The sequence below is a fragment of the Mesocricetus auratus genome, unplaced genomic scaffold (genome assembly GCF_017639785.1).
Source record: "Mesocricetus auratus isolate SY011 unplaced genomic scaffold, BCM_Maur_2.0 Super-Scaffold_100024, whole genome shotgun sequence".
Classification (NCBI taxonomy): Eukaryota; Metazoa; Chordata; class Mammalia; order Rodentia; family Cricetidae; genus Mesocricetus; species Mesocricetus auratus.
In genome coordinates this window covers 23523972-23541913 of record NW_024429205.1, presented here as the reverse complement: position 1 = coordinate 23541913, position 17942 = coordinate 23523972, and the positions used below count along the sequence as shown (strand labels likewise).

At 47.3% G+C, this 17942-nt stretch overlaps 1 protein-coding gene across 1 annotated transcript in view; it reads left to right on the top strand.

Moving 5' to 3' along the window:
* The window catches only part of Galnt14 (polypeptide N-acetylgalactosaminyltransferase 14), a 227044-nt gene extending 210124 nt beyond the window's left edge, over nt 1-16920 (top strand). The window contains exons 12-15 of the mRNA XM_005073577.4: nt 1061-1144; nt 1637-1781; nt 10017-10136; nt 11430-16920. Coding sequence (XP_005073634.2) covers nt 1061-1144; nt 1637-1781; nt 10017-10136; nt 11430-11588 — 508 coding nt within the window. The 3' untranslated portion in view covers nt 11589-16920. The remainder of the gene's footprint in view (nt 1-1060; nt 1145-1636; nt 1782-10016; nt 10137-11429) is intronic.
* The last annotated feature ends 1022 nt before the right edge of the window (nt 16921-17942 follow it).

Genomic DNA, 17942 nt, shown 5'->3' with positions numbered 1-17942 from the left:
AGTAGAGGATGTCCATTCCCACCCAATTCACTAACAGGAGTATAATGGCACCTGGGATTATACAGTCACCATCTCCTCGTCCTCTGTCCCTGCTTCCCCTCCATCTGGCCCATTCCAAAAGCAGTGTTAAAATTTCCTTAAAGCAACTTCATGTCATACAGGGCCCACCAAGTCCACGCCCAGGGCCTCTGAGATAGCATGGACACCCTTCAGCAGTTCCTCACATGGATCTCCGGGGACTCACATCCCCATCCCCATGCTCTTCTGTTTTAAGGCCAGGTGGCCAGTGTCTCTCCTGTAGCTGAGCCCTTTGACTTGTTCGCAACACTGATCCCTGCTTTCCAGCCCATCCCACCTGTAGCGGGGCCCCTGCCTCGCCCATCCTTTGGCTTCTCTGGATGGCTATGCCTCCTTCCACACACCAGCATCAATAGCCGCTCTTCTCCTGAGTACCATGGACCCATCCAGCAAGAGTGCACCTCCCTGGTGTCCTTACGCCCACCCAGGCTTTGGGGGCACGTGGGCTATGGCACTTGAGTCGGTATCTTGTACTACTATTCTGAAGCTTTCACGTTCCACGCTGAATGCAATGCCTATCTCGGAGGGAAGTGCAGTGACTATCTGGTGGACAAATGTGTGATAAGACCCCAATACATTCCACAGAAGAGGACGGTCTGAAGCTGGGGCAGTCAGAGAGGGTAGTCCAACCACACAGGGACTTGAGAGGGGGTAAGATCCAGAGTCCCAGCAGTGAATTATTAACAATGCACTCAGAATTCTTGCAGCTTGATTTTTAATGAAGATGACAAATACCCCAATTCCATTTTCAAAGAAGAGCACAAGTCCTTGGTGTCATTACACATCATTGAGAGACCAAGCTGGGAGCTTTCATAGGTCTGTCCAGAGCTAGAGAAATCTCTGCTTGATTCATTGCTCAGCACCCCCCAGAGATGTGTGGTTGCAGAGCAGGTGGCTGGTGGTGGGGAGCCTCTGTTGTCGACTCCTGCCTCTGACAGTCATGGTTTGTCTCTGTGTCCACCCTCCAACCTCATCATTCCAGCATTGAGAACAGGCTGACCCTGAGGAAAAATCTACACTGCCAGACCTTCAAGTGGTACCTGGAGAATGTCTACCCAGAACTCAGGTACACCTTTCTACTAGAGCCATAGATAGCTACGATAAAAAGCCCTTGTCCAGCCTGGTCTGGGAAAGTCATGACCCAAAGCTGACTGGAGGAGAGTTTCTAAGTCTATGGGGGACTGAGCAGACCAATCAATCCTATTTATCCTAAAGCCAGAGGAGAATTATGTTGAACTTAGTAGCATGAGAGACTGGGCTTAACTGATAGTGTAATTTCTCAATTGCTGGGGGTGGTTGGTACCCTGTGCTATGCTATGAGCGTGGTATTGATGGCATAGACTCCATGCTAGAGGTTCATCTGCTGTGTGGCTACTGACGGTCTCTTGCTGCATCACACCAACAGCATCCTTCCATCCTCTGAACAGTGCCAACCTTTGTGACAACTCCAGGGGAGATGGCTCTGTCCTCTCAAAACACACCCCTAATCTGCCTAGCAGTTAGCAGCACTAATGTCAAAAGCAGTGTGTTCTCATTTGTCCTTGTGACTTTCCTACAGGGTCCCCCCAGACTCTTCCATCCAGAAGGGCAATATCCGGCAGAGGCAGAAGTGCCTAGAGTCTCAAAAACAGAAAAACCAAGAGACTCCACACCTCAGGCTAAGCCCCTGCACCAAGGTCAAAGGAGAAGAAGCAAAGTCTCAGGTAGAGTAACTGGCTGGGGTCATAGCTCTACACACCATGGAGAGTAGAGATGCCCAGATTAGCCTTGGCCCCTGCTTTGGCCCAACACCAGGGGTCCAGAATGGGACAGAAGGACACTTCTTGCTTGATCGCTGACTTTTTTCCACTTGGTTACCAAAATACATGGAATTCCTTTGAAAGACGACTTCCAAGTGGCATCTACCCTTAGGAAATGGTCCAGGTAATTAACAGGAACCCAAAGAGACTGGCAGCTGTCTTCTACCTATAAGCAGTAGACATGGGACTGGGTCAGGCATGGAAATTCACATGAGCTAAGTCATGTGGCGTGCAAAGAGGAAAGGAAGCCTCCTGCTAGACGTTGAGACAAGATGCCCACATGGCGAGTCTCCCAGCTGTCTGCCAGGTCATCATATCAGACTTGGCTAAACCACCACCATACACTGCTCTATCCCTGGGCATCACCCCCCCCCTTCTGCCGTGTCTGTGGATTGTTTGGGGCTCTTCCCCAGGAAGCTGTCCTTGTTCCTTGCTTGGTTTGTCAACAGAGGACAGCCCATCCAAGTGCTGTGTTCTGCCAGTATTCCCCCTTCTGAAGCTTGGCCTGCTGTTTTCAAGGTCACTGGCAAAGTCACCACCTGTCCAACCTCCACAGCACTTGGCCACACACAGCCTTTGCCTGACTCCCCTCTCCGCCTTGTGACTTCACAGGATCTCGGCCTTCTTCTCCTGCCCGACTTCTCGGCTAGCTCCTCTCCCCAGCTTTGCGGTGTTTACTGAGGTTCTCAGTCCACTCTTTTTTTTTTTTCCTCTACAAACTCTCGGAGCTATTACCCATATTTCCAGCCCTGACCATCTCCTGTTTATTGATTCACAAATTCTGTGCCTTCATGCATCATTTATTTACTCAGCAGATGTTGTTAACTCTGAAGTTGCAGAAGGGCAAGGCTAGACTGAAGGAGGAAATGTGTAAGCAGCCACTGTGATCTAATCTCTGTCCCTGGGCATTTGTCACTAAAACTATAGAAACAAAAGTGTGGCATCCAAGTTCTGAATGAGCGTAGCAAATGGACTGTGTTTTGAAGTAGAAACAGACAAGGCCAGAAGGGGAAGAGAGGGTGACCCAGGAAATACAGCATAGACTATGACCTGGTAGCAAGTACAAGGATAGACTTTAGGGAAACTGAGGTCACAAGGAGGAGTCAGGGCAAATAGATGTTGAGATTGGAGAGAAGCAGGAGCTGGATTACTGTCTATCTTCCTCAGGAAGTATGTTCCCTGAGGAAGCTGAACTTTGTCTCATTAATGAGAACTCTGTAAGGTCCCAGTAGAGGACTCTGGGAATAGAAGGTTCACAGTTAGGAACTCCCACATGGACTGTGGCTCAAACATTGGGTAGCAGAGTCAAACTCCTCTGTGATTTAACTATAGATGGCTGTGAGCACCCAGGCTACCTGGCAACGCACAGGTCTCTGCATTGGTGCCATGGTTCCAGTCCTCACTAGTGCCTTGGCCTCTCTTCCTCCTATAGTCCACTGTGTCTGCAGCCCACTGTGTTCTCCCCCAAAAAAAAACTCTTTTCATGTTCCATCCTTACTCCATTTCCCCAAGACCAACTCCGTTGACTTTGGGAGCAAGGTCATTCTTTTAAAATGTCCCTGTTGAGAACCTTTGCGTTAGATTATGGCCACAGCCTTTAGGCATTCCTCCTGCCCTGTCCCTCACCCCCACTCCATGTTTGGTCTCTAAACCATACCCCTCACTCAGCACAGCCTTCAGTGTCTCTTTGCTGTTCACAAAAATCTACACTCTCAAACCTGGCTTTGCCAGAAGCAGCCTGTGCTCCAAACAGGGCAGAGGAGGTGGTGTGGGAGTTAGGTAAGCCTAGAAAGGAAAGGAAATGGGGGTGTCGGTTCAACTTTAGGTGTGGCTGCCTGGATGACAGTGACACAGTTTGCTCAAGTGGTACTTTGTAAAGCTCTGTGAGTAGGTGAGGCATCCCTGTGAGTCTGAGTGTGGGTGTTGCTGATGGGAATTCCATCAGTCAGAATAGTGTCTGGCCCCTTCCCTGGGACACGATTTGCTTGGTCTATCCCCAGCTAAGCAGAACCTGTCTGTAATAAACCAACTTTGGTTGCATAAGGGGTGGGAGAGAAGGCCACCAACTCTCTGGGCCTCAGAGAGGATCCTTCAATACCCAGTCCTAGGAGAGGGAGCAGGTCCTGTTCACCTGGAGGAGAACGGCACATCCCAGCTGCCCTTTCAGCTGACCTTTCTGAGGAAGGAGAAAGGCACATGATGGCAGGCACTGGGGCCACGGGGGAAGGGCCTGGAGGTACACAGTGCTCTCTCCATGAGGCAGCGGTAGGCTGCTGCTCTGCTTTGCTTTGAGATAATGGCTGGTTTGTGCGACTTTCAGAAGTTAAATTACTGGAAAGTAGAAAGAGGTTCAGTTAACAAACTGGATGGTAGCATCTTGGGTACCATATTACCTTCTGGGGAGGCAAGGTGGACTCATTCAGAATTAGACACAGCCCTGTTCTCCAAGGGCACACAGCCCAGCAGCAGGGTTGGGCTTCATTTTCAGGTACTCAGAAGGAAATCTACGAAACAGTTTCTGCTAACATCATCTCCACGAGATGAACGCGTGTGTGCATCTGTTGTGTGTCTTTGTAGGACTGACTTGTTTATCTTTTCTCGTAATGGGATCCTCTCCCCCATTCCCCATGAATCTCCATTGTTGTCACCCTTCATCTCAACCCTGTCTTCAAGCATCAGGCACCTGTGGGGGCTCTTCCCCTTAGCATAGCTCTGTTCTCTCCTATCTTCATCTTCACGGCCTTCCTTGACTCGATCTGTCCAGAGGGTGATGGAACTCTTTCAGCATCTCTTCGGGCACCCACCTCTTCAGTCGCTGAGCATTCGTAAGCAAGGGAGTGACCAAGAACCAGATGAAGTAGGTATCACTCTTACCCCTGCTTCACAGCTGATGCTCCCAGAGATTAACTAGTGTCATATACTAGTGGTGACCACACACACACTCACACACACACACACACTCACACACACACCAACTCTATCCAGCAGTTCTCTTGTTACAGCAAAGTCATGGTTCCAGGACTTTATGGTGTCTTTAGTCATGGCAGAAGACACCTGTCTATGACACTCATCTTCAAGGCTGTGAACATTAAAAAAAACTCCATCTTGACAGGAGAAAGCTACCAAGAGGGTGTTTGTCATAACCAATCTCCAGTGACAAATCCAAAATCAAAAGCCACGCCTCTAAGAAAGCATGGAATCAGTGTCCTCCCTAACATTTGTGAGAACTTGGGCAAGAGTGTGACTGGGTTCTCTGTTCCACAAATGACACACCGTACTCCAGAGACTCTTCTGGCTTGCTGCTTTTGCCTGGCTCCAGTTTCCTCCCATTTCTGTCTGCCCTACATGATGAACTCTAAGCTTTCATATTCAAGTATAGTCACTTCCTTGAAAGCCTAGTTATGTATACCAGAGGAACAGCCTGCCCTGGAAGTACAAACCCAGGCACTGGGTCAGCACAAATCCTGAGATCAGGTTGGAGCCATTGGGTGGATGTTCTAGGGCCCGGAACTATGGAAAGTGGGACAAGCACATCCAAGTTCTGCCTCTCACTTGAAGGTAGGTAAAACCCAGGCACTGGGATGTCCTCGTGCCTGTAATGATACTCGTTTGATTTGTTTATGTTGGCAGCACTGGGTATCAGACCCCAGATCCGCATGCCTCTCCAACCACGCTGCATGGCCAGCATGAAGGCTATTTAATCCAGTAGCTCCAACAATTGTTCTTCCTTCACACCAGCCCAGCCATCCCACTCCCTGCCTCACCTTCCTTCTTGCTGGCTTATCCTTTGGAGCACAATGCTGAATTCAAATGTTTCAAAGATGCTGGCAAGCTGATGCCCTGGGGTAATGCAAGAGGCTTACATCATGCATTTGAAAACCTGTAAAGCCCCAGACATCTCTTTCCTCTCAACTTCACTGAATTCTCCAGAAAAATATCCGTGAATGGCAGAAGACAGATGTTCCACTCTGGTTTCTATTCCAGATTAAAGAGAAGGAAACGTAAGACAGTCTGCAGTGTATTCGCCCCCTGCCCAGCCAGTGGTTTAGGCTCCCGGTTTGTGGAGCAGAAGGTAGCAGCTGGGAAGCCCAAAGGCGTGTGTGATTGAAAGTGCTCTGTGTATCAGCGGGCACACGGACACTCCAGGGTGCAGATCTCAAGTCTGCAGTGCTACAAGCTGCCCTCTCTTCCTCAGAGTTCCTCATCACATATGGGAATGGTCCCTCAAAAGAGCCATGCCAGCCTGTGTCTGCAATAGTTTTCGAAGAAGAGTCTAAAGGGACGTGTCTTTCTTGCCTTGCTCTGAGTTACTGGTGTCACCATCAGAAACAGTAACCAAGTCTTTGCTAAACGGAGATAACTATTCTGAATACACACATGTTAGCAATATATTCTATACAGTAGCCCTCTTGCTAGTCTCTTTACATTGTACTTGAGGTTATGGAAGTAATTCATCAAGAGTTTACACAGTTATTAAGCTGGTGAGCAGGGATCCTCACCATGGTAGTTACCCCAGAGCCCAGCCCTGTGATACAACAAAACAAAGTGGATGTGGGGCCTTAATCCCACATAGTCGTTATCCCAGCAGTGTAGGAGAAGACAGGATGGAAACAAAGGGACGATCTTAAGCATGAGTCCACTGAAGAGCCCAGTCAAGAGAAATATATATCTGGGTCAACTTGCTGTCTCCGGGAGCCATCTCAAAGGTGGAACTGAGGTCTGTGCCTGCACATTCAAGGAAGAGAGTGAGCCCAGCATGGCCTGTCAGCCATTCATGCTGTTGTTAATACTCAATGCTGACCCCCATGACTGATCCCTTAGAGACCTTATTATGAATCAGAAGTTTTGTTGGACCTGATTCATTTGTTCCAGGCGTCTATCTGAAAGGAGCCCTTCAAGGGTGTGCTTGTGGCCTGATAGGTTTTCCTGTGTGGTCTATAGAGGACATCTGGTTTCATCTCATCTGAGGAGAGCTCAGCGTGAGCCCAGCAGCTGTTCCTGACATTGCAGAGTAGCCATCAACCACGTTGACCCTTACTTCCGTGAAACTGTTCCTAAGTAAATAGACCATGAACATGAAGGGGCTTGAACCTGCCAAGCCCTTAAATGACTCTCACTTCAACAAGACCAGCAATACTGTCTTGGGCCAGCTCTCTTTTCTCAGTTCTTTAATTGACGTAGAAACACAAAACTCACTATCATTTGTAGAGGACATTAGTTCCTGGTTACCTCACCTTCCTAGGAGGGCTGGTTTGTCACTCCTCACCCAACATTCCTTTGCACAAGGACACACCACTCTTGGAGCTAATACACACAGGCAGGGCCAGGATCTGGGCTAAGTGTTCAGCAGGCAGGATATTGTTGACACTTTGCATAGTCCCTCAGATGGGTCCTGTCCTGTTATCACCCCCACTTGACAGATTGGGCAATCTAGGCGCATGTACACTAAACGGGGTGTACATGAACAATACCAAAGAGTTTAGGTGTAAGCCCGCAGACTATCTTATGATGGTTTTAGCATGATTGTCCTTAAGTCTGGATCATTCTTTTTCATGGGGACTGTCCTGTGCCTTGTAGGGTATTTAGCAATGTCCCCGCCCTCCTTGCTAAATGCCCATAGAACACAGTCTTAATAATCCAGAAATGTCTCTGCACACTGCATTTCTTCAATGGTATAAAGAGCAAAGACTCCTCGCTCTAGGCTGATGTTTTCCTGTCTGTTAAAGGATGGACTCCTGGGCCATTCCAAGATCAGCACCTCTGCCTGGCATCACCCTCTCCCTTTCCCTCCCTTAGTTCTTGTTGCATCTTAAGAAAATCTTTCCTCCCTAACTTTCCATCCAACTCAAAACAGTAAGTCCCCAGCCAGACCAGGTGCCACTGTGGTCCCTTTGCATCCCAGCTTTCCCAGCTGCAGCCCCAGGACATTAGCCTGAGAGAGAAGTCTACTGTTCCTGTCTATAAGCACTCTGTTCCAGCAGTGGCAGGAAGAATGGCCTCTGAGTAGAGTGTCCCCACTCTAATAGACTAGCAAAGGAGTCCAGGGACCAGGAGCGAACCTCAGCCCCTCCCCATAGAAAGCCAAAGCGGGTCACATCTGCTCCTAGATTGGCCCTTGGGTTACCTTCGCCGGGGGTGGAGCGGGACATCCATCACGAACAGCGCTTCCATCAGGCTCTGAATGGAGTGATCGGTAGAGGGTCCTGCAACCCTCAGTGGAGAGCAGATCTGGCTGAGCACTCCTGTCGCCTTTTCCTTTGTTGTTCATTCGTTTGTTTGTTTTCTGGAACTCACAGCCTTGCTTGCTAGGTAAACACGTTACCACTTAGCTAAATGCCCAGCCCTCCCCTCAGTGACGATCTTCTTAGGGTACATTTCTGGCTCAGGATTCATTTAATAAACCCATTCATGCTCTGGGAAGTGTGAGGGACACAGAATGGGACATGGGCACTTTGTGGGCCTCAGTTCCTCCTGCCCACCTGATCCTGACTTCTGCTTGCCATCTCTCTTCTTCCTTCTTGAATGTGGGGCCAGAGCTCAGCCCCAATCCTCCTCTGGGAGGTGAAATATCAGGAAAGCCCCGGAATGTGTGCTCATGTAAGGAGTGTGTGTGTGTGTGTGTGTGTGTGTGTGTGTGTGTGTTTGTGTGTAAGAGCAGCAAGTGTCACTCTTAACCACAGAGCCATATCTCTAGCCTCCTTGTATAAGGACTTTTGTGCTGGCTTCCTATTCACAGGTTCCTTTTACAGACCCTTAGCATAGCTTTCTTAGACCCTGGCCCAGGCGTGTCCCCTCTCAAGAGGCATTTCTGAATGTGGAGTCTCAGATGTCAAGAGAACCTATCCCTGCCACTTCTAAGCCCTTAGGGTATTAACAGGAAAGACAGACAAGGTGTGTTTTTGGAAACTGTGGTATGTTTTCAGGTTTTAGAAACTGTGGTGTGCTTAATCCCTTAATACTTTTAACACAAACAATACAATGCTGTGTATTGTGGTGATTGTATGATAATGACAGGATTTATTTTCGAAATGTTAATTTGTGCTTCCCAGTGGGCTACAAAGCAGTAACAGAAGAGACGAACTCATTTTTCCATCGCTGATTGAAGCCTTACTTTCAGGGAGGGTAAAAATCTAATAGATTTCAGGCCAGTGGTCCTATGGGCCCACAAACAACCCCCTGCAGCTCTGCCCTTGGACTTTTATCCTCCCCACAAGGAGAAATATCCTCAGCCCCAATTGCAGATTGCCATTTGAGATCACACTCCTGATACCTAGGGCACCAGAGTGTCATCTGCCCAGTGCCCCAGCCCAGGCTCAAGACCCATGTGGACTTCATGCCTGGCTTTGGTCTCTCAGTCACTAATACACATATCTAAACCCATTTAGGGACAAGTGTTACCTCTTTGTACAACCTGAGAGAAACCCTCTTTGTCATTTTGGCAGCTGCTGTACCAGAGCTTGCTGTCTCCCAACTGGGGAAATAGAGATTGCTTGTTAAGCAATCTGCCACTGGTGTCTTGCAGTGACCTCACAGAACACCCCTGCTCCCTGTTCCATCAGAACTCCAGCTTGCTGGTCTGGTTTCTCTACTTCACCCCTGCAGAGAGTGAAGGGCTGAATCCTTTGCCATGCTGGCACGTTGGACTGCACGCCCTCTTAAGTAATGTTACTTTGCATAGCTCTCTCCTTTCCCAATGTCTCCATCGCCTCCCTCGAGTGCCTCCCTTCTCTTTACCCTTCTGTCTGCCTCTTATCAAACCTGTCATGTTCTCAAGGCAATGGCTTCGAATCTTTACAAAGAAGAGGGGACATTCTAAAGACATCTGGGGCAGCCTATCAGCTGTTTGATGTGCTAAGTGTCAGCAACAGACTCCCATGGAGACGTTGTCTCTAAGCAGACACTAGAGATCATATGGTCCAGCTAGGGTGTTGCTCACCTGCAAGTCCATGGCTCGGGACCCAGCATGGGGGACAGGGACTTCATAACAGTATAGACGGTGACTTTGTTGATAATCATTACTTCCTGGGATCCATGGAACTGCTTATCCAGCTGTATGGGCCATCACACATAGGCATGGTGAGACCCCCCCAATAGATGGCCTCTGTCCCACTCCTGAGTAAATCTCCCTGGTCTCCTCAGGTGTGGGCCTTCACGTACACCCAGCAGATCATCCAGGAAGAGCTGTGCCTATCTGTTGTCACCCTGTTCCCCGGAGCCCCAGTGGTTCTTGTCCTGTGCAAGAATGGGGATGAAAGGCAGGTGAGTACTTGGCAGGCCCTGGGGCAGGGTAGGACTGGGAGTGGTCAACCTCCACAATGTGACTGGGGTGGGTGTAAGTCTTCTCTAGTCAGAAGAGAGGACAGGTTGAGAGAGGAAGGGTTAATAAGCAAGAAGTCTTCCAGTCAGTGCCAGGGATAGGAGTCCTAAAATTGTATCAGTAACAAAGGCCATGTTGGTCCCACTGATCAGTGAATACCTGAAAGTCTGTAGACTTAGCCGTTATTGCCAGGCCTGCTCACCTGGTATGTTCCTGTCACTGTTCTGTCACTTACCTGGACTCTTAGACAGGAGCCAGAGCCGTAGGTGTGAAGGCAGCCCAACCCCTTGCCCTCGGTGCTGTGGGCTTTGACAGTTGTGTCCTAGATGCACACTGTTCCTCCAGCAGCGTGTACTAGGAGTGTGCTCAGTTTCCTGCCCAGACCTGAGAGACTGTTCAAGAGCTCATTCCAAGTATGAGGGTGGCACGTGGTGGGTCACTGCATCTGTCTGAGATCTCCCCTTCTCTTCCAAAGGGGGCTCGTGTAACCCAGAGGAACTATGGGGAAGAGGCATTGTTCTGGTCTCTATGAAGCACAGTGTCTGGTCAGGGTTTCGTCCCTCCCTCCCTCTGTCCTTACCACATAGGAGGGAGTCAAGGGACACTGCCTGACACCGGCATGGGCTTTGGAGACACCCCTTCTGTTGTCTTCACAGCCCCATCTGCTCTTTCTCTAACTTATTCCTAAAGGAAGACACGGAACGTGGGTTGTGTTTTTTGTGTTGTCTTTTGTATTGTTGTCTAACTCAGTCCACGTTTTCTGTCCTGCTGATGAGTTTTTCTAGTGAACACTGATTTAACTTTTCACATTTTTAAACCCATTTTTAAAAGACTAGTACTGGAGAGATGGCTCAGTGGATAAGGTACTTTATCCAGGCCTGCCCATCTGAGTTTAATACCTAGAGATACATGCAAAAAGAGAAAGAGAAAAGCAACTCTGACAAGTTGTATACTGGCCTACACACACACACACACACACACACACACACACACACACACACAAATAAGCAAATAAATATAAATTTAAAATGTAATAAAAACAAAAACCCTACTGCATGCCAGAATTAATGGCACTTTTCTGCCTCCATGAGACCATGAAATCACATCTCTGACTGACCACATGTAGTGTCATACCTTCTGATGATGCCTGAGTGATTTATTTGTATTATCCACAGAACCCATGGCTTTAGCCAGAAAAGGTATGGGCTCATTTTCTCTCCCCTCTGTCTCCTCAGCAATGGATGAAGACAGGTGCTCGCATTGAGCACATAGCATCCCACCTCTGCCTGGACACAGACATGTTTGGTGACAGCACCGAGGATGGGAAAGAAGTCGTTGTCAACCCTTGCGAGTCATCACTCATGAGCCAGCACTGGGACATTGTGAGCTCATGAGGACCCTGGGTGGATCCAGCTGTGGATCAGGGATGGTGCTTCCCTGGACCAAAACAAACTGGAACCCAGGCTGTGGACAGCCCAGGTCTGCAACAGATGCCCTCGACTGGAGGTAGAGCAAAGGCCCCCAGGACAGGAGCAACTGTCTCAGGGAAGATGGAGGAAAAGGTGACAAACCAGCAGGACTCTGCAACACCCACATGTGTGCAATATTGTGAAGGTCCATCCTGACCAGGTTTTCTGACTGGGACCTGGAGATGGAGATCCGATGAGAAGTGTTTGTTGTACCCTTCCTTACAAAACAAGGCACCTTATAAAGGCCAGAAGGAAAGTTCCCCTTGTCAAAGTACCAGGACTACATGGAGAGATGAGGAATGGGGATGGTTTCCAGAACAAATAAAGTTAACACTGAAGTTGTCCTTCAATAACTCATGCTGCTTTTTCAGCTAGCTCAACACCTAAGAGGAACTCCCCCATTGAGTTAGGGTGGGGTATCTTTGTGGCAGAATGAATGAAGAAGCCAGAAAAATGGGAACATTGTGCCCTTATCCTAGGTTACCAACAACCAGCCATAGGATCTTAAAAAGACACTTTAGGGGGCAGGCAAGATGGCTCAGTGGGTAAAGGGGTTTGCCATCAAGCCTGATGACCTGAATTTGGTCTCTCAGGCCCCTCTTACAAATTGTCTTCTGACCTAAACACACATAGGCACGCAAGCCCACACTCATGGTACCACACACAAAACAAGTAAATAAATGTTATCATTTTTAAGACACTTCAGAGCTGGAAGATGGGCATATTTTATAAAGTACTTGCCTTGAAAACACGAGTTTCAACTTCAAAACTCTTATTGAAAAAAAAAAAGATGAGTGTGGTACACTCTTGTAATGTCGGAACTAGAGAGACAGAATTGGGTGAATCCCAGGGGTTTGTCAGCCAGCAAGCTATCCTAGTCTACTTGGAAAGTTCCAGGCCAGTGATAGACTCTGACTCAAACAAACAAATAAAAAACAAACAAACAAAAAAACAAAACATGATGAACAGTACTTGTGGAAAAGCATCCAAGATTGACTTTTAATGTCCACTTACATGTGTGCACACATGCACATGCTAACCTGCACTCTCAAACATGTAATACCCATTTATACACACACAAGGCAATTCACTTTTTTGGCCCACCACTTCCTATTATGTTACCATGATGGGGCCAGATGAGTGGTGGTGACTGTGGAAATCTCTGGGTGCCTATAGAGAGCCTGACTTGGTAGGTCTCACATGGAGGTCGATCTCCTTGGTTAATTCTGACACCTCCGCTTGTTTAAAGCTCTGTCATAGAGGATGTATCCATCAGCAGCCTTATAACCCATAGCCCTTAACATAGGAATTTCCTGCTGTAATAAAACCCATTTTCTGGTGTCTTCTGGGATTGGTTAGAGTAGCTGTCTATCTTAGTTAGGGTTTCTATTGTTGTGAAGAGACACCATGACCACGGCAGTTCTTTTAAGGGAAAACATTTAATTGGCTGATTTACACTTCAGAGGTTTAGTCCATTATCATCATGGCAGGACACAGCAGCATGCAGGCAGACGTGGTGTGGAAAAGGAGCCGAGGGTAGAGCAGGAGCTACATCTTGATCCTGCAGGCAACAGGAAGTGGTCTGAGACACTGGGCATGACTTGAGCACAGTAGACCTCAAATCCCACCCCCACAGTGACATGCTTCCTCCAATAAGACCACACCTTCTCCAACAAAGCCACACCTCCTAATAGTTCCATTCCCTATGAGCTAATGGGGGTCAATTACATTCCAACTACCACACTATCTATTCTTATTAACTAGGTCTTAAGAAACAAGCCATATTCCATTAAAGTTTCTAACAGGCACCCCCACATGCTGTTAGTAACTGCCTGTTAGCTATTGCTGTATAACAAATGACCCAAACTTGGCAGAGTAAGGCAACACATGTTTACTGTCTCATGGTTTTTGTGGGTCAGGAACCTAGGCCCAAATCTTTCCTTCTGGAGTCTTATTAAACTATGGTGGAGGTGATAGATAGAGCTGCAGTCAGTCTCATGGGCTCACATAGATCTATATCTTGATGGTGGGTTTTGGCCCTGACGCTATCAGTTCTCCAATATAGTTCTCCAGTATAATTCAGTTCTCTCTCCAATATAGCAGATTACTTTGCAGCAAACTGGGAGTGGGGTGGGGAGATAGGATACCAGCAAGATGGGAACTCTGTCCCTTTGCAACAAAATCACTCAAGCCTCCTACGCATCACTTGTTCCATGTTGTACTTGACAGAAGCAGTCAGCAGGTGCAGCCCCTACTCAAGGGGAGGCCAATCAGAAGAGTGAAGGACATGATCAGATCCATTCAAATCCACCTACCCCAGTGACTGTTGGAGCCTAAGCAAGGATCCATTCTCCTTCATTCAAGGGATCCCTTTGGCGATGGGTTGTTATCAAGCCCCTTACGTAGTCTGATACTGCAAACTACTATAGCCTTGGAAACTTGAGAGCTGAAGTGCCTGGACCAGGTATCTCTTCTGCAGGTTGTGTTTGTGAACACAACGATATCACTTGCTCTGGTTAGGACTAAGCCCTATTCTGGGCCAAAGAAGAGGGGGTAGAGAAATTGAGCTGCTCCATCTATAAAAGACATGCCATGGCTCCTTAAGCCGTGTGTGTACAGAGCTTAAAGCAGCTTTGCAGAATGGACAGACAGAAGGAATGGTTACTAGTGACCAACCAGACCCCTAAGTAGGTGAAGCAGTCACTGTACTAGGAGAGCCTGGGGTTGTCCTTTGTCTACTTGTCACCGCTGTATTTGTGACTGTCTTTGAGTTCTCTGGTGGCAACAAAAGTGTCTTTTGCTCTTCTTGACACAACAAGTACTTAGTAGACATGTTTATAAGTAGATAGTTGACAAACCATTCCTTGTCCATGATAAAGTGAATCTAAGTATATATGACTACTGCCATACAGTTACAGAACATGGGTGGGCTTGTATCTCTCTGGGAGCCAGAGGACTTGAGGAGAGGAGCCCTAGTGGCAATTACTTACTTATGTCCTAGTGCTGCTTACTTATCTTCTTTCCTCGTGACAGAAAAGCTAGTGCTTAGCTTCCTACTGGCATCCCTCTTACCAGTGAAACAACTTGGAAATGACAACGAAGAGTCAGGTTGAAGGGTATGGAGAGGAACTTGCTAATGGAATGCAGGCAGTTCTGGTGTGAGCTGCATGCAAGGTGCATTCCTTAAGGCTCCATTATTTGGAAATGGAGGCTAACCACTGATGATAAGGATAGAAATCACTCCAAATGTGTGAGGTAACTGAAGTGCTCTCCACTGTTCTCAGGCTGCTGTAGACCAAGAGAGAATTGAGATTTAAAAGTAAGCAGGGCAGCAATGATGAGTGTCCATAAACTCAAAATAAGACTGACATCTCGGAGATGGCCATGGTCTACACATACACAGCAGAGTGAGTATGGCCAACATTTGGTGGATATCACCACTGGGTTTGAATGGCAAACTCCAGTAGCCTGAAGTATCTCACTTAGTAGGCAATCTGGAGCTCTGAAGGAAAAGTTGTCAAATGATGTCATCCTCTGAGAACAGGGAAGATCTCTTGAGCATTTTGACGTCTCACAAGATTCAGACTCCAAGCAATGCTTGGAAAATCCCCTCCCTGGAGCGGCTTCACTACCCTGTCAGGTGAGGAGGCAGCAGGAGCCCCATCCCTCATGGTCACATCTGACCAATGGAAGAATACGGTCTTCTTTCATAATTTACTAATAGGCTATACATACTTAAAAACATATAGGCGTTTGCTATATGTGACTGGGTATGTATGCCTTTCATAACTACAAGCTTTGGATCTGTGTGTCCAGCCAACCACAGACTAAAGTCACGTAGGAAACATGCATCTGTAATGAGTTGTATGGTTTTTTCTTTTATTATTCCTTAAACTATATAGTCTAAAACCACTTTCATACCCTTATATTATAGTAGATCTCTTAACTAACAAAAAGCTGGCTTAAACTATAAAAGAGGATGTACATAGGTAGGGAAATGGCATAGCAGGTAAGCATGATTTGCTGTGCAAGCATGAGGACCTGAGTTCAAATCCCCAGAACCACAAAAAATAAAATAAAATAGAAAAATGATCATGTGCAACTGTAACCCTAGCCCTGTAGTCCTGTGGTAGAAACAGGAGTCTTTCTGGAGTTTTCCAGACATCAGCATAGTTCAGGGGTGTGATAGAGTTCAGGCAGGATGATGGGGCAGTACCCAGCGCCCTCCTCCAGCCTCTGCACATGGATAGATATAAAAAACCTTCACATACATGCACACATACATTATACACACAAAATATACACAAACACAGTACCGTCTTATATGGTTAACTTTAGCATCCACAGAGTAGGTATCTGTGGGAGAAAGGTATTGTTGAAGCCCACCTCCTACTAATGGACAACTACGTATTCTCGTGAACTTAGAAAAAAGGAGAAGCAGGGGTTTCAGACGCTCTGGTGTCTCATTTAGAGTTGGGGGCAGGATAGTATTGAATGAATGGAAAAGTAGGAGGTTTTAGGTAAATCTGGGCTCTGCATGGATGGTGGAGCCTGGGGCCGCATAGAATCTGAGACTTTCTTTCCCGACAGTTTGATTCCCTTTGTGCTTTATAACTCCCCCCATCCCCCTGAGCTCATCTTCAGCGAGAGTTTTTCCTCTGGGCATCTAGATGCTCTGGTTGTAGAGGCATGCCTCGGGGTAGGTTTAAGCTTGCCTCAGCTAGGATCCCATTGGATTGCTTTGATTTCAAGCCAATTTATGAATTGATTTTTCTGCTAATGGTTTTCACACTGTGAGAAGAGAATCTGGACCCCAGCTTGGAACAATCTTAGATTTTGATCATTTATAGATTGCTTTTTTCGAGGTTGCTTTGATCACATTTCCCTGGAGTTGCCCAGCCATGTGGATAGCCCATTTTTAGCCCCTGCTACCCATGAGGTCTCCTATCTGTTTCTGCCTGCACACAAAGCCCAGCCTTAGTGACACGTTTCTGCTTGGATTCCACTCCACACCTCACTCACCACACACACACATATATACTCTCTAAATTCCCATGCATTTTTGGAATTTGGATACACAACTGTGGTTTCAAATGGTCTTATCCAATATTTATTGTGTGTGTGGTAAGGGGCTTCCTGTGTTGGCTCAGACCAGAATTCCTTAGTGCTGTAATTAGCTGTCACCACTGTCTTCCCCACTGGCTGGGGAACTTTATCTTATTGTAGACACCCAATAAATTTCTATGAATGAGTGAGAGAATGCGCCTGTGATTCTTCAGCACCACTTCCTAATTACCTCCTGGCTAGTTATCAGACATTTGAGTTTTTAAAAGACAGCCAAGGCAGAAACAGAAGACAGAGAAGACAAATTTATAACAATAAAATCTTGTTATAATACACATAGATTTGGGGATCATGCATATTTAACTTCATAATGACAGAGTTTAATATTGAGCATGCTAACTGGAAAGAACTATCAGTAATGAAAATCTGTAATACTGCAGTGGAGCCTGGCCAGATAGAATTTGTTCTCAGAAACCCAGGGGATGGGGATGGAAGGCTGCTAGGCAAGAACCCCTTGTATTTCATCAGCAAGCATCCCAGGCGTGTCTACTGGCATCTAACAAGATGAGTCCTGGCCTCCAGAGAGAAGCTAACCCTGTGTTGCTGGTTCTTCTTAGGTGACCCACAAAGAAATGCCCTGCTTCTCCAGTGTCACCCACTGAGCATTCCTGCCCTAACCGCTCCATCCTTTCAGCACCTGGGACAGCGTCTGGCATGCAGGCCTTGTGGGCCAAAGGACTAAGGGAGTTCTAGCAGCTGTGCAAATGTCCCACGTGGCAGGTGGAAGCCCGTTGGCCCCTGCCACGCAGAGCCAATCATCTGAGCTCCCTCATGGGCTACAGTTTCTGGCAGCCCAACTCGGATTAGCCAACTCTGAAGCTCTGAGCGCTTTCCCATTTGCCATGGAGCCGACTAATTTAATGAAGCCGTCACAGTGCAAACCTCGGGGCTTATTGGAAAAGGACTCGAGCACGACATTATTTCACAGCAGTAGATTGCATCATTTTCATTTCACAGCTTTCCAATGGGAAATAATAAAACAAAATTACAAACATAATGAAGAAAGAAAGAAGGAAAGAAAAATCTGTGGGAGAGAGGAGTGCCCTCTATTCCATGATAGGGTTGCTTTGCTCATTCACTTGGGCCAGTAAATATCACCTGGTTTCACTCTGCAGGGAAGAACATCCCGGGATGCGTGCACCTGCTGCTGGAGAT